Genomic DNA, 16,142 nt, shown 5'->3' on the forward strand with positions numbered 1-16,142 from the left:
AAATAATCGTCTGATGTTGCGATGACGACGTGCCCAAGATACTGCCCGGCTGGCAACCACCGGGGAGAGGGTGCTGTTCGCATTGAGTGATATCACAGGCCCTGAAACGCGGAGCTGCCACTTCCCGGGTGTGATTCTGCACAGCTGCACGTCTGTCAAGTCGAGCCCTATGCGATGCCTCTGTAGTTGTTGCACAGTGCAAAGACAACTGTGCATTGTTCCCAGATTGAGGCTGAGTTGGAACCGTCGTTGCTGCAGGGTACGTACTATGGTTGGCAGTTACGAGCCGGCTGCTTGCGTGTAAACATTCGGCCTCGCCCGGCCGGCGTGATGGGTTGGTTGCCCCCACGCACCATCGGCTTTCCTGCAGCAGCCTTCATGTCTCATGGCGTGCCATAACAATATGAACACGGCCATACTTCTGAACCTCGACCCAAACCATGGATATTGTAACCAGCCTGCCCTCTCCGGTCGTCCATTCTTGACCCCTTAGCACTGGGCCGAAGACACAAGAGTAACATCTTGGAGACATCTTGACCGACCTTTGGATTGTATTCCTGCCCCGACGACAACAGTGCAGGTGACTGTCCGCGTCACAACCAACAAGGCTTGGCGATGAGAATCGTGACGCCACGCCAAGTCGCAATGGCTGGGAGCATCATGGTGCGTCCCTTTGGACCATAGTGTGCTGTGCAGAATTGTAGTGGATTCTTCTCCATCCGAGAGAGCTCAAACAGCCTCGGCCTCCTTGTCCCTCAGGGCCTCCGCCCTCCTCACCTGACGTTCCACGCTCTCGACCCGGCCCTCCGCGTCGGCAATGAAGCTGCCGTACCCTACTACCCTCTCCTCATACCACTTCCTGACAACTCTCTCGCTGCGGTCCCGCAGCTCTCCGATCTCCGCCTCCTGGGCCAGCTGTGTTGCCTCGACGCCCTTCATGCGCGGCAGCAGGGCGACCAGGTCGGCGCTGAGCTTGGGGTCTGGGACAGGCGTGTCGGATGTGACAGCTGTGAGGGCGGAGACGGTGCTGGGGAACGAGGATGCGAAGGAGAGCACGGTGGCGCGGAGGGCAGCGGTGTCGAGCTGGGAAGGGGCTGGGTCGTCGGGTGTTGGGGACTGGAAGAAGGAAGGGTGTGTGCGGTCTGGAATACGGTCAGAAGCCACACGAGTCAACAGGGCATGGGAGCTAGCGCCTTGATAGGCGGCAACGTACAGAGCTTGAGGATGTCGGCGTAGACGCGGAAGCGCGATATAAGGGTCGCGAAGCGGCGCTCGAGGTTGGCGAGTGACTCGACGGCTGAGTCGCCGGCCGGCTTTGGGACTGGGCCGGACTTTGAGCCGTGCAGAATCTGCTCGATACGCAGGAGACGGGCCTCTAGTAGCGAGATGGTGGCGAGGGTGGTCCTGTCAAGGGATTGTTCCTCCATCGTCGTTGGGCGCGCGGGGCGGTGTGTTCCAGGCCCAACGTGGAAAGCCGTGCAAGCCTCGCGCGATGTAAACAAACCCACTTGTCTGGCCGTCCAATGAGTCGTCCTCTCTCCTCAGGCGATGCAGCGCCACCACCTTGCAAGAAGTGTCAAAAGCTGGCGTCGAACGTAGTCGTCGTTGTCGTCGCACATACGGCCTGCAGTGTAAAAGCCTAATCCAGCCGGCAAGCTCGATCCGGAAGGCCAAGAACGATACCTCGGGTGAGAGCTCAAGAAGATGCGCACCCCTGAGCCCTGGCCCGCTGGGAGCCTTGGAGAGAGGTGGTTGATTGGCGGGCCTGGCAGCCGGTGGGCATTTTACGTCAGAGGGAAGGAAACGCTAGGCCGAGACGATTCCAAGTGTCAGGGGCCCTGTGCCGCGGTGCGCGGGTAAGGTTTCTGGGGCAAATGGACATTGGCATGGACACATGGACACATGGACATAGCCGGGACCGCCAACCCTGCCAGCAAGCCAGGTGCCTGCCTTGTTGGCCTTTCAAGACAGCCAGCCCTACAGTACTGCTCACTGCTCTACTGGAGGGAGTAGGGAACATCAACCGGTATTTCACCCTCTTCAACGTCGTGTGACGGCGAGGTGTCACTTGAGCTTGTCCCTGCGGCTTGTGACTGTCGAGTCAGCTCCGCGGCGGCATTTTCCCGTGCGCTGACCGCATGGGCCTGTGTCGTGTGTGCATCCGTCCAGTCATCCTTTGCTCATCCTTTTCCACCATCACGTCAACGCTGGGGGGTGGCGTCAAGGTGTCAAGCTCTGCGTATCGGTATCGGGAGCCTCCTCCTGCTAGCCGCTGCCGGTTTAGACTGCCTTCTCCCGCCCGCCCCGGTTGCAAGCCGATCTGCGGCAGTCGATGACCCGCACTCTGTCCCCAAGACCCGGCCGAGACCTCGTCCTCTGTTCTGTGACCTCAGACATCTCGTGCACACCTGCGCATACCCTCACTGAGACACACTCGGAACTGTCGCGCCGCCCTCTCCATCTCTCCACCACGAAGCCCTCTTACGCCAACGTCGACGACTGTGTCAGCCTCACCCAGACGAACCCCACGACTGCGAAGCGACCTCCTTCCTCCCACAAGTGCGTCCTAAAAGAGCTAGGTGGCTTGCGGTCTTGCGCTCGTGATATGACGAATTACTCGACCTTCTCTGATGGAAACGAAACTGGCTCTGAAGCCGGAGCCATGGCACGGTATGTCTCTGCCTTGATCGCCGCCATGCCCAAAGACCACGACGCTGTTCTCGTCAGCACCGGCCTCGTTGGCCTCGGCTGACGCCCGGGAGAGCTGCTCAAGTCTGAGGCGCACCCCGTCCCCTGCCATCCCAAGCAAACACCACTCTCTTCCTGAAGACTTTCTTCAATGCTAACGTCGCATGTCAATGACAGACCAAAAAGAGGGCGCAGCCCCAAAGGGGGAGGCCAGGCCTCTATGATGAGCAGCAACATCAACTTGCTAAACACGATCGTTGGCGCCGGAACCCTAGCGATGCCCCATGCCATGTCACAGATGGGAATGCTGCTGGGAACCTTTATAATAGTGTGGTCGGGGATAACCTCTGCATTCGGACTCTACCTTCAAGCTCGGTGCGCCCGATATCTCGATAGGGGCAGCTCGTCCTTCTTTGCGCTCTCACAGCTCACATACCCCAATGCCGCCGTCATATTTGATGCCGCGATCGCCGTAAAATGCTTTGGAGTCGCTGTCTCCTATTTGATCATCATCGGCGACCTGATGCCAGGCGTCGTGAGGGGCTTTAATGAATCCGCAGACCGGGTTCCCTTCCTGGTCGACCGGAACTTTTGGATCACAGCATTTATGCTCATCATCATCCCTCTTAGTTTCTTGAGAAGACTGGATTCACTCAAGTACACGAGCGTTATTGCGCTCATCTCCATCGGATACCTGATCGTCCTTGTTGTCTACCACTTTGCCTCAGACTCAGTGGAGAACCGCGGCGAAGTCAGCTACATCGCTTGGAACGGTGCCATATCCTTCCTTAGCAGCCTGCCCGTGGTAGTCTTTGCGTACACATGCCATCAGAATGTAGGTTCTTTTGCACTGCACGACCCCACGGTCATCACCGTCACTCCTTATCAGCGGCGCCTCTGCTAACAAATCCTAGATGTTCTCCGTCATCAACGAAATCAAGGATAACACACCAGCTAGCATCGTTGGTGTTATCTCGTCCAGCATCGGATCCGCAGCAAGCATCTACGTCTTGGTTGCAATTACAGGCTACTTGACCTTTGGCAACACTGTTCTGGGCAACATCATCATGATGTACCCTTCGTCCGCAGCCTCGACCATCGGCAAGGCTGCCATCGTCGTGCTGGTCATGTTCAGCGTTCCACTTCAGGTCCATCCTTGCCGAGCCTCTCTTGATGCAGTGCTCAGGTGGCGACCCAACCGTGCCCACCGCGGTCCAGACTCCCCTAGCAACCGCTCCCTACTCCCCAACAGCTCTGGGCCAACCGATAGCCATGGTGCGCCGGCTGTGTCCATGTCCGATATGCGTTTCGCCCTTCTCACAACAGTCATAATCGTCCTGGCATACATCACCTCTCTCACTGTCAGCCAGCTGGACCGTGTGCTGGCGTACGTCGGCGCCACGGGATCAACGTCCATCAGCTTCATCCTCCCCGGGCTGTTCTACTACAAGATCAGCGATCCGGATAGTATCCATCACCAGAGGCTCACCAAGGAAGATGACGACGTAGACGCAAACGACAGCGACGATACAGATATTGGGTTTGAGCCAAGCGGCTCGGGCATCCTTGAGGCTGGCGGGAGCATCCGCTCTGGCGGTGTCAGTGCCGGTTACGGCGGTTGGTGGAGGATGCGCAGGAGGTGGAGGTGGGACATGGAGCACATCGAGCACGGCCTGCTGAGGAGGCTGGCGCTGTGTCTGGCCATATACGGCATGTGTGTGATGGTCGTGTGCCTGGTGTTGAATACCTTCTTTACTGTGGCACACTAAATCACGTCGGCAAAGCGATGTGTACCCGTCCGCACATGGATGCTTGATGACCCCCAGAGAGACTTACATGGGGTATTGGGTGCATCCCGTACGTTTCGTTTGTATCCTTACCTTCGTTCTGTATCCTGCCTATGGGGTCATGTTTTCTATTTTTGCTTTGCATATATACGGTGTTCAGGGGCTGGGAAATTCTCTCTGATCTTTACATAGAGCCGGCCCTGCTTTTGCTGGCCTTGGACTAGACACTGTTCGGCGTTAGGCTCGAATGGGTTGTTTCTGTTGGATACTTCTGCTCCAGAGGGAAAGAACCTTAGCGATACACTTGAATGCCAAGAGTTTACATAGCAAGAATTGTATCTATTTTGTATATAGGGTTTGTTTATGTTTGTTTGCATGGACCGTGCTGTCTTTATCTAGAAACGCCCAATACGAGGTGAATCCGAGGAAAAGAACAAGAGCCGAGGGATCTCGGGTGGGCCCAACAAATTGCCATTTGAGTTGTATGGTGTAAGGTTCTTTTCTGGCCAATGTGGCGATGCTTAGTATGATGCTGCTGCGTCTGTGCCTCTCTGGAATGGCGCAACCTCGGCCATCAACCCACAGCTCATCTGCCCAAGGATTTCCTCACGTTTCTTGACTGCGGCTCATTGACCAGCCGACAAGTCTTTTGGACATAGGGTGAAGTTCACCGGGTGTCAAGGTGCCGCAGCGACCAGATTGAAACCTGGTCTCCCCACAGATCGCAGCTTTCGAAGCCCCGTTCCAGAAAGAAGACCTGTGGTATTTCCTGAAGTCTTCGATGCCACGGGCCTGTTCAGAGGGCATTCTCAAGACAGTGTGTCCTCTTCATAAAGGGGATTGAGGAATGTTTCGAGCCAATTCAAATACATGAGAGGTCGCCTGACAGCAAAATCAAGATGAACATGACGGAAAGGTAGTGGTATCTTGTTCATTTGGTAGTTCGTCCCGTTTCTAAGTGTCTTGATCAGACTGTCATGCGACTCGGCAGCACGAGCCCATTATCCCATATAAATACACAAGTACACCGATATGACGCCTCAAGAATGCCGGTAAGGAAAACAGACTCTTCGTCCATCAGATGCTAGTCGTGGTGGTGCTGTCCGTCTGCAGCGGTGGTGGAGCGTTCTTCGCCTTCGGCCGGTACTTGGGCTCGAGTATTCCGAGCTGTGAGTTCGGATCGTCAGTAAATGGTCCATAACATAACAAATATCTATTTTGTCTGGCATCGCGCATACCATGGAGAGAAAACGCCACACTGTGTCCGTCGGCTGTGCACCAACGCCCACCCAGTACTTTGCCCTGTCGACGTCGAGCCTGATGTCCTTGTGAAGCTTGCCCGACTCGTCATACGAGTCCTTCTTGGGTATGGGGTCGTATGTGCCTATGACCTCGAGTGGTTTCGAGTTCCGCGCCGTCCTGGAGAAGGGTAGTAGTAAGTCAGCATCTGGGCTCTCTCGTGGTTGCGACGGGTGGATGGGGTGTGGATCCGGGCTGTCTTGCCTTGCATGTGCGACCACAATGTTGTAGAATGGAGAGTTTGTCCGCCCAAACCGGGCGAGCCTTATTTTGACGACCATTGCTGCGTCGAGACCTCGATTTGAGCAGGTGCAGCGGCGCGATGATCCAGCCAGGTGAGGGTGTCGGGCCTGAACTTTTGGGTGGAGCCCAAGCTCTTTCCCTCGACGTTGGGGAGCGCCAATCAGAAGTGCCGGGCCTTAGTCATCTGGATCAGCGCCTACACCCCTGCGCTTGCAGCAGGGTACGTCCGTGGTGATGTCAGTCTAGAAACATCCCGACATCTGGGGAGCCTCACAATGACCGCACCGTCTGCCAGTCAAACAATTCAGTTATATTTGTCCTAATTCCTGTCTATTCCGGGTGTACCACTCCCATGCTCTAAACACTTACAAATCGACAGACGAAATCCGGCCAACTTCCATCATGGCTTCTAAAGTACGATTCTCTTCATCGGCGCACCGCCAACACCGACGCTCAGTCAGGCTGCTCTGTTAACAAATTTCTATAGTTTCTTGGAGCCAAGGCTGCCGCAGCATTGGACAAAGAACTGATGAGCACTGGGGCATTCTCGATTGACCAACTCATGGAATTGGCTGGATTGTCCGTCTCACAAGCCGGTACAGTTCTTCTCCTCGGCCATTCTTTGGGTTAGAAAATGAGGAGTTGGCTGACCAAGCCTGTCCAGTCTACCGGGTTCAGCCTCCCAGCAGTGGCCGCCGAATCTTGGTTGCATGTGGTCCCGGAAATAACGGTGCGTTGCTGCCGTCGACTAGGTTAAAAGTCTGTAGGCCTCAGAGCTGACCTCGTGATCAGGAGGTGATGGACTGGTTGCTGCTCGACACCTTCGCCACTACGGCTACCAACCAACCATCTATTATCCCAAGCGGAGCAAGAATGACCTTTACCAGGTGGGTACTACGCTACTCCTTAATCTACACGAGCCCTGCGAGTATTGTGCTGGGGCCGGCCTCTGGCACACAGGAGCTCTACCCCTGCCCTATGATGAAGGCTACAACCGCACGCAAGTTAAGGGCTTCCGGCTGAGCAGAGAGGATATGAATTTTGTGTGACTGTTGCTCCTTTTATTTCTCGTGTGTGGTTTACTTGCTCGACCACGAAGCTGATGGATCGGTCAGCGTCTGGCTAAACAGTTGGAGGACCTAGAGATTCCTTTCACCGAGGACTTCCCAACGGCAATCAAGTCCACGGACCATATAGTTGATGCAATCTTCGGTTCGTCGTCGAGACCACCCCGCTGTTCGATCATTGGTTCACACTGTCCTAGGTTTCAGCTTCTCGGGCGAGGTTCGCGAGCCATTTCCCGCGGTCATCGAGGCAATGGAGCAGACACAACTTCCGGTGACTTCGGTTGATGCTCCATCGTCTTGGAACATTGAGGATGGACCCCCTAAATCCGGCCTGGGCAGCACGTTCCATCCTACAGCCCTGATCAGCTTGACAGCGCCCAAACCACTCGTGAAATATTTCAAGGGCCGGCATTTTATTGGCGGGAGGTGCGTACCGCTAGACAACTTGCTCTGAGCAGCTGCTGAAAGAAAACAGATTCGTTGCGCCGGATATTGCGAAAAAGTACGATTTCGAAGTGCCAGAATACGACGGCATCGATCAAGTCGTTGAAGTCGGCGCTCAGGGGCAGAAGTTGTAAATGATTACCCGGCTGATTCTTGGCGGTTGTGGTTCGGACAGGGTTTGATCCGGGTTGACATCGGTGTCAACTGACCACGCAGCTGCTGGATCTGCTATTGGGGCAGACGGGACTCGGGCACTGTCCTTCGGTCATGATCTCCTTTACTTCGGTTATCTCCTGCGGGCAAGATGACTCTGGTGGACGGACGTGCTGACAAAACTTGACGAAGATGATATATTCCTTCCCGCAAACTGGGCAATCGTAGGAGCGTCTCTCGCACATGAAGTCCAAATACGCAAGGTTCCCACAGCAGATTTTGAAGATGTCGTCGTTTCTCGGGAGCAGAAGCCCGGCTCATCATCAACGAATCGGTCCCAGTGCCTCTTTTATAATGTTTGAAGAGAGATGAGCTCGACGTGCCTGTGGCATAGTCAGTACAGGCCTCAGGTGGCGATTCCGCCTGTGGAACTGAAAAGACACGCGCAAGGCACTGACAAGGAGGCCGGAAAGAAATGGTCGAATCATGGGGATGTTGCCAAATGTTCGAAATTTTGCCACACGTGCTCTTCCTTGTCAGCCTGCATCTGTGAGGTCTCGATTCACCAGAGTGTGGGGTGTGTCACTGGGCGTCGGTGACGGTATCTGGCCGCCTTTACGCGGTCAAGGAGTGGAAAGAGTCTCTTCTAAGTTTCGCGAGCTTCTTGTGTGTTGGTTTTCTACCACTTTCTGAAATTGACAAATCCATCTAATTCCCCCGAATTCCAGGGTGTAAAGCTGGGGTGTAAAGGAGCTGCTGCTGTTCCTCCCCCGCGAAATATCTGTTGGACGGCTACCTCCTCCTCGTCCACCCAGCATTAAAGTCCCTGACGGGGGGCTGTAGAAGGACAGCCCCGGAGCTTTTGCTCCCTGGCCCCGTTGATAGGTCCGTGCTATGTGCGCTTACCCTCTGGGAGGCCAAGCAAAAAGCTGGTAATACTCCAGACAGCCGGTCTAGCCCCCAGATGGACCGCCGATCGAGCAGGCAAACCATGAATGGGTTGCCGTTTTATCATTTCACTCACGCCTGGAAGCTGGAAGAGCTCCGCGGGGGCGACTTCGGTGGCGGCCGCACATGTGCCCGCTACGTTTATATATTTGAGGTCCCCCTGCCGTCATGGATTCATCATGGCGCGGCGGCGTGCCTGATTGGCTGTCTTGACTCGAAGCTTCGCGATGCTTCGAGGACCCGCCAGACCCAAGACTGTTTCACCGGTGGTCCCGGCCTCGAGGTGCCGAATTGAGCAGCACGATGAAGCTTTTTTACGTGGGTGGGCTTTGAGTCACCAGATCTCGAACCCGGACATCCAGGACCCCTCGACCCCTTATACGCGCAGGCACATCTTGCGGTAGCATCCCGCTCAGGCAAGATCCACTACAAGCAAGTCGACACGACTTTCTTTGATTCCAAACAGTCACATTACAGCACCTGTCCCGGGGAGTGGACGGGCCCGAAATTTCAAGAAGACCCTGGAAACATCTCTAGTGCCACCCCACAAGCACAGGCGTCGAGTCTCGCATCAGGAACTGTACGAGCACTACCCGGCTTGGCGACGTTCAACGGCTTTCTTGTTGAGAGCACTGAGCGTGACGAGCCCCACTACCGACGTCGATAGTACCTGTGCCATCCATGCTCTATGTGGACAAGCTCGTGGCCATGATGGACCTAGACAAGCTCGCGCGCTCAAGATCGAGGAGCACGCTCGGCCGTACCCGGCATCTTGGAACGGCTAGGGACTCGTTCCCGGGGTTCTTCCGAGCTAGTCAACTATAATTCGAGACGACTAACGACCGTCGTCAACGTAGAACTACCATCTGCAGAAGACCCACCGTGGACCGTGATTCTTCTGGTCTCCTCATTACAATGCCAATGTCAGCGAATCCGGACGGCCAAGTGGCGACTCCAAGCGAGCCCAGAGTATATTCGACACGCATAACTCAGCCCCAGTGTCTCGTTCAATCTTCAAAGTAACTGGCCTTGCTTGCCTGGATCGTCCTGCAGACCCTTATGCTCTCTAGCGAGGGCGAAAACCGACCATCCAGCATTCTCAAAGGCCCGCGGAATACCTCCGGAGCTTTAGTGTACAGGAAGGTGTAGTAGCACAATGCACACCACAACATCATCATTATTTCTGGGACGCTCAGCTCGCTTGGCCCAGATGCCGGATCATACGACAATTCACTGCGTCGGCAACACTGCATAGCACATCTTGAAGAACTGATCGCTGTTGCAGGGCATCAAAACAGCAATACCGTCCTTGGCTGTTCCACAACACCAGAGCAGTCCACCGTATCTAACCCTACCTCATGCACCTCCTCGGCCTGGTGTCGTCTACAGCTCGGATGCGCATGCATCTGCGTCCCTTGAGGTGGCCTAGGTGGTCCGGGGCACCGGATCTGCTGTCTTGGGCACCAATCGCTTTGTGACGGCGCGGGGATCTGGATCCTTCTTTTTCCTCTTCTCTGAACTTATCTGGCTTCATGATGCTTGTCTGGAAGCAAGGCCCCTGCGGCCGTGCAGATGTGCTTTACATATTGTGGTCAGATGGGTGATTGGCCATCACTTGCATCACAACGCGTCCAAGCTGACGATCAGTACCTTGGATGACACCGAGATGAGTAGTGTACAGCCCCAGCACTAACCCGCCGGCACTTCTGGAGAGCACCTCGTGTAGCATGTGTCAATGGCGAGGAGATCTGAGGAGCGTAACGCGCTCGATAGTCACCGAGCGCCACAGGCGTTGAGACCCATCATATCACCGCCTCAAAAAGTCATCATCACAAAGTCATTGTTCTACCTGGGTCCACGGATCAGCCAGCAAACCTACTCGTTCGCGCACGATGGAGCCGTGGGTCCGTTACCGCCGAAGGACACTCGCAGCTGTGTGGGAAACCGGACGCGTCCTTGCAGCCTGCTGTTCGGCATCGCCTTCTGAAGCCCTGTGGTTCGTCCCTTCCTTGAGCTCTATGAAGTTCCAGGCACGCAGAAGCATGTCATGAGCCCTCGCTATAGCCTTGGCAGCTCGCCTGGACCAGACGGTGCCGGCACCTAGAAGCCCAGGGGTCAAGGGGCGACGAGGCTGTCGGTGATCCTCAAGCAATCCGGATGAACCCCCGGGGGAGGATTATGATTTTCCGCATCTTGACCTATCACAAAATCATTCTCGAGGAATCAGACAGGCAGAGACCGTCGGCATCGCGCGCATCATGGTGCTCGCAGGGATCTGGGTTGTAGTGGACTCGCCTGGCGTGCGCATTGTCCTCGGGACATCGCGGAGCCCCCGATCGTCCAGATGCGAGAATGACAGCGTACCCCAAAGGGCTGGCCTGTGGCCCGCAATTCACTGAAGGGTCAATTGCATGATTCATAACGGCTACGATCGAAGAGGAGCTTTTACGGGTCACCAGAGGAGGAACTTCTCCGCAATTTCTCATTGAGAAAACGTCTACGCAACCTGCAGACTCCTTCAGTATGGTTGGAACATGGCTTGGTCTCCTACGGGGAGCGCCGGGACTGCTTTGACCTAACCATCGCGGCTCGGAGGTGCTGAGCAATATTCGCACGGCAGCCTATCAAAATCCCCGGAGTTCCGGTAGCCAAATTCAGATTGAAGGCAAGGAGCGTCTGCCAGACGTGCTTCACACTTCGTGGTCCACTTTAAAGCGACAAAGTGGCATAACGAGCACTGTACTATCAACCTCTCACACATATGCTGCGTGTTTCGGGACCGGGAATAAAGTCCGGCGGGACAACAAGCAGCCTGAACAGGCCTCATTTATTTGTATGATGATGTACCGTGACCAACGAACAAATCAGCGAGTTCTTCAGTAGTGGAGTCTCGAGATGATTCAGAAAATGTCCGCTGACTGACGGTCATGTTCGTGCAGTGACAGTCGATGACTGACGTGTGACAAAGCTCAGAGTGGGACTTCCACTCACTTGCAAGATTGAGTGATTTTCCAATCTTGAGTCTTGAAGCTGACGAAAAGAAAAGCTGGGCGATTTCCCCGTCTCGAAGAAAATTCGGGCATTGAAGATCCTCCGAGCCGATTTCAATCCTAACACCTCAGTCCAGTTCTTTTCTCGACATGTGGCCCGCTAAGCCCTGTGAACAAATCGCGAATTTCTACCTGACCTCCAGCTTGCTAGATTGTCAAAACCTGCAGTCATCGACTCGAGCCCGGTGACTCGAGCCCGGTGACTCGAGCATCGATCGAGATCTTCCGAACCCCCCTCCACCTCTCCGCTGCCGCGATCTGGGCTATCAACGCTCCCGGGGAGCAAGTCAAGTGGTACAAATCCCTCCCCGAACCTGCGCGACGTGAAGATTTCCCTTGCCGTCCCCGGTCGATCGATGCGAATATCTGCATATTTATCCCAGTCCGATGCTGCCACGAGTTGAAGGCCTTGCAACATTGCCCTTAAGAATGCCTCATGTCGTTGACATCGACGGGTCGTGTGGATTCTTGCACGTCTTGGGCCAGAGCTTTTCCCATGTTCACCCCAGATTGGATGAATTTCACGCCAAGTTGATGGAAGCTGGGTTGACAGTGCCCATCTGAAGAGACAGATGTTTCGAATTAACTGGGAATACACGCAAAACAAGTGTTGAATTCACAAGATGGATGTGCGGCACTGCTGCCAACCGAATCTCCGGAAGCGGCGATCGCAGTGAGGCTGAGGAGGTGCTTCACTGTCAATTGACAGCATCCAAATGACCCCAAGAGGACGCGTTGCGGCGGAGGTTTCTCCTGCAGCATTGTCAAAGGTGCTGTTCCTCTGGAACAAGATTCACACCCATTTCCAGGGAATCGCTGTCCGGTACGCGCACAAAGGTCGATACCACGACTGTGCAGCTCGAACATCACAAAGTTATGCCTGCGAAGACGCACAAGATCTTTCGGACGGTCCGAAAATAACCTACGACGCACGAGGTATTCGAGCTCCGAAGCGTGCAGCTCGAAACGGTGCACCTGGGGCGTTTGGGCTGGAAGGACCTCCAGACTACCTATCGACATAGGCGGTCGTGTTATATTGGTGTCTTGCATGGCTCGTTACATTGGGAACAAAGACCAGTGATGCGGAGAAGGGATACACTCAAATGGATTGGAAACGCTATGCAGGCAGTGCAATGGATCATTGGTGCCCATCGGTCTGGCTGCTTCACCTGGCAAGCATGGACGACATACTGGAAGTCTAAGTCACACAGCAGGGTCTCTCTTGTTGTCTCTCGAAACTTTAATCTCTGTCTTGGTTCTTACTCGCACAGTCACACTACAATGGCCACAGCGATTCAAAAAAGCACTACCGTCAATTGGCCTGTTGCTACGTCGATGGCCACTATCGGGCTGTTATCATTTGCCACCTCATCACTCCTCTCCTCCGTCCCCACACAGCCAGTGTCCACAGCGTTCCTCTCTCACCAGCACCCATGACCCAAAATGACAATGGAGAAGTCTCGCTCGTTCCATCAGAAGGCATTGTCCGTGCTCCGTCCGATCCAGTAGTCCCTGCAATAATCACAGTCCTTCACAATCCTCCGGGCGCTGTACCAGATGTCTCCGCAGAGAGGCAGCCGGCCATCGTGCCGAGGATCAGTGCTGTCCTCGAAGCATCTTGAAGGTCGGATGGTAGCAGCCTTGTCTTGCTGTTGAGAGGTAAATCTACTGCGCTCATTGTTGCTGGTGGCGGTGCTGTTGTTGTTCTTGGAAATGGCATCCTGGAGCTCTTGTTTTACTGCGTCTAGCCACTCGATGAAGTCAGGGCAGTATCGCCAGGCCTTGTGGTCGATCTGGAAGAGCTTGTCTTGAACGTGGTGACGTGGGTGTGAGGGTCGTTTGTGAGGGCAGTCTGGCTTGTCACATTCGCAGCAGTACTCGACCCAGAGACAGGTGCACATGGTTGCTTGGTTGGAGTGTCAGGTCTCATGGGCTGGACTGGCTCTCTTCTTCTGAATACCTCAATAGGTTGGGTTGATTTACTGAGGAAGTCTGAAATTTGGAAGGATCTTGGAACCAGGAGACGCTGTTGCCTTGAAAGGGTACAGTGATGGCTCACAAGATCAGCCAAGGTAGAGAGGTCAACCTGTCTGTGACTCGAGCACTCAGTCACTGCGCTCGCATTATCACCGGTACCGATCATCCGAAGTAAATCAGTGTGAAGCTGTGCCAGGAGCCAGTATTGCAGTGGCTCCAAGTGTGGTCTTATTCGATACCACACCATTTTTCCCCCCAAAGGGTCTCTCGGAAAGACCAGCAGCGGTTGAGAAGGGTTCGTAAAACATATCAACGACTCAAACAAAAAGCCTAACAAACCAGTGTTTTAGAAGCTTTTTGATTCCATACAAGGGATGTGGAACAACCCTCACTGCCCCTGCCTGTTCAGAAGAACAGGAGACAAGAACTGATGCTTACCCGATCAATGGTAACAGAGGCGAACTCAGGCATTGAACCCGCCTCAAAAGGCAGGGTTGATGTTGGGATGAGTCTTGTTCAAAGTGCAGAATGGCAGAAGGCTTCCACTTAAGGCAGGCTGCCCGTTCATTCTGATTTGGCAAGAACGTCTTTCTGGAACACTGGTCAAGCTCCCCCACCTAGGTCTTCCGTAGGTTTCCAAAGCATGCGTCTCTGAGCTCTTTGAGCCGACCTCAAGGCTTCTATCTCCCTGCGCCTTTTGTCCCTTCCTGCTGTGGCCTCACCCCCAACGTGTGGGAACCACGCTCGCAAACTCGCGCCTCGATTTGTCGCAACAACCGCGTCAGATGTACGTTTACCCTTCTGACCGCAACCATGTCACCGCATACTGTTGGAATCGAAAACCAGAGGCCCCAGCCGGCTGGCGAGAGCCATGGAGGAGTTGCGCGTCGGGAACAATCTCCGTCGGGCCACACGTCTACCTACGCGTCTAGCCAGGCTTCTGACGGCGGTGAACCAACCCTCCACGACGTTCTGATTCCTGGATTGGAGGAGCTAGATGTCAACAGCCCCAACAAGGCGACGCCCCTCGAGAAGCGGGACAATGAACTGCACGATCCTGAAAAGGGGCCGCCGCCTGCTGATGAGGATCGGCTCTTTGAACGGGAGCGCGCCGCCTCAATGCAGTACCTGCTCGACAACGTCGCCGAGTTTCGGGAGCTGACCGAGATCCGCAAGAAGGTGAATAATCAATCCTCTATTGTAGCTTATGCAAACAGTACTGACCCTGTTATCGCAGGGCTGGGATAATCCTGAGGGTGATCGGTACTTTGAGCGCCAGCGAAAGCTCGGCGACGATGCCAACCCTGAAACGACCAAGATCTTCTTCGGAATGATGAACCGTGTTGGAAACAAGATGCAGCAGGCCACCGGCGTCTTCAGTCTCCCTGGCAAGCGACCGAGCATGCTCGCTCTCGGCTTTGCGCCCGGCGGCTTCGTGGGCGAGGCACTGAAGGTCAACCCCAATGTCCAAGTGGTCGGCATTACCCTTCCCATCAAGGAAAAGGGCGTGGAGAGTCTTGTGAAGAGCCCGCGACTGGATCTGGTTCAGGCAGACGTCACGATGCTGGCAGTTGACCTCGGCGTCTCCCTGGACGAGATCCCTCCTGACCACCCTGACGCCAAGCGCTTCCTCAAGCGAGCCATCCGACCTCGACAGCAGTTCGACCTTATCACCTGCGAGGGCGGTGTCCTTCGTACCCACCAGATCGCGTCCTATCGCGAGCACCGCGAGGCTCACCGCCTGAAGGCCTCCCAGCTGGCGATATCCCTCGCCCGCCTCAAGCCTGGTGGCAGCATGGTCGTCTTGATGCACAAGGCGGAGACCTGGAACAGTCTCTCTCTGTTCTACAAGTTCTCCAAGTTCTCCGAGGTACGCCTGTTCAAGCCTGAGGTGGAGCACCAGCACCGGTCAAGCTTCTACATGATTGCCACCAACATCCAGAGCCAGTCCGAGGCGGCGCAGAACGCTGTCAAGCAGTGGACGGCTGAGTGGAAGACTGCCACGTTTGGAACTGATGAGGAGTACACCAAAGAGTGCCAAGACAACGCCCTGGACGCCAACGAAGTCCTGAAAGAGTTCGGACAGAGCTGGGTTGACATGTGTCGAGAGGTGTGGGCCCGTCAGATTAAGGGCCTGGAAAGAAAGTCGTTCACTCAATGAAGAAATGGAGAGGGCTGGTTCAATTATGAACTCGTCTGCCTTGAACGTTTATGAGCACGGCCTGGCAATTTTGGTCTGATCTCAAACACTCTCCCACAAACGGGCTTATGAACCTTTCAGCGGCTTGTAGTCGACTTGTTTGTATCAAGGAGGTAGTTTGGCCTCTCGCCTCTTACGGTTGTTTGCCAGTCAGACAAGCCTCGATATGCGACGCCACTGTCTTGTTTTTGAGAGTTTGGTAGTGGAAGTTGCGATACGTTGTGGTTTGCTCACAGTCTAGCCCAAGGTTGGGGGTTGTTTTAGGGGGAGGGGTTAGAATAGAGTT

The 16,142-nt window shown here is 54.9% G+C and overlaps 6 protein-coding genes across 6 annotated transcripts; 3 read left to right on the forward strand and 3 right to left on the reverse strand.

The window, feature by feature from the left end:
- Positions 1 to 729: 729 nt before the first annotated feature.
- INS49_001870 (uncharacterized protein) lies at positions 730 to 1,427 on the reverse strand (the record flags this gene model as incomplete). Its single annotated transcript, XM_043162690.1, has 2 exons — positions 730 to 1,142; positions 1,214 to 1,427. 2 exons carry the CDS (start codon positions 1,425 to 1,427, stop codon positions 730 to 732), a joined length of 627 nt encoding a protein of 208 aa, XP_043031196.1.
- Positions 1,428 to 2,332: 905 nt separating this feature from the next.
- Positions 2,333 to 4,457, forward strand: INS49_001871 (uncharacterized protein; the record flags this gene model as incomplete). The annotated part of the gene is made up of 3 exons (XM_043162691.1): positions 2,333 to 2,670; positions 3,085 to 3,523; positions 3,603 to 4,457. 3 exons carry the CDS (start codon positions 2,333 to 2,335, stop codon positions 4,455 to 4,457), a joined length of 1,632 nt encoding a protein of 543 aa, XP_043031197.1.
- A 1,095-nt stretch (positions 4,458 to 5,552) lies between these two features.
- Positions 5,553 to 6,055, reverse strand: INS49_001872 (uncharacterized protein; the record flags this gene model as incomplete). The annotated part of the gene is made up of 2 exons (XM_043162692.1): positions 5,553 to 5,642; positions 5,714 to 6,055. 2 exons carry the CDS (start codon positions 6,053 to 6,055, stop codon positions 5,553 to 5,555), a joined length of 432 nt encoding a protein of 143 aa, XP_043031198.1.
- A 364-nt stretch (positions 6,056 to 6,419) lies between these two features.
- Positions 6,420 to 7,662, forward strand: INS49_001873 (uncharacterized protein; the record flags this gene model as incomplete). Its single annotated transcript, XM_043162693.1, has 7 exons — positions 6,420 to 6,431; positions 6,505 to 6,613; positions 6,682 to 6,747; positions 6,810 to 6,904; positions 7,133 to 7,229; positions 7,282 to 7,510; positions 7,560 to 7,662. 7 exons carry the CDS (start codon positions 6,420 to 6,422, stop codon positions 7,660 to 7,662), a joined length of 711 nt encoding a protein of 236 aa, XP_043031199.1.
- A 5,489-nt stretch (positions 7,663 to 13,151) lies between these two features.
- INS49_001874 (uncharacterized protein) lies at positions 13,152 to 13,580 on the reverse strand (the record flags this gene model as incomplete). The annotated part of the gene is made up of 1 exon (XM_043162694.1): positions 13,152 to 13,580. One exon carries the CDS (start codon positions 13,578 to 13,580, stop codon positions 13,152 to 13,154), a length of 429 nt encoding a protein of 142 aa, XP_043031200.1.
- An 889-nt stretch (positions 13,581 to 14,469) lies between these two features.
- On the forward strand, positions 14,470 to 15,817 carry INS49_001875 (uncharacterized protein; the record flags this gene model as incomplete). Its single annotated transcript, XM_043162695.1, has 2 exons — positions 14,470 to 14,835; positions 14,894 to 15,817. 2 exons carry the CDS (start codon positions 14,470 to 14,472, stop codon positions 15,815 to 15,817), a joined length of 1,290 nt encoding a protein of 429 aa, XP_043031201.1.
- Positions 15,818 to 16,142: the final 325 nt, after the last annotated feature.

Source organism: Diaporthe citri, assembly GCF_014595645.1.
Source record: "Diaporthe citri strain NFHF-8-4 chromosome Unknown scaffold_1, whole genome shotgun sequence".
NCBI classification, from domain to species: domain Eukaryota; kingdom Fungi; phylum Ascomycota; class Sordariomycetes; order Diaporthales; family Diaporthaceae; genus Diaporthe; species Diaporthe citri.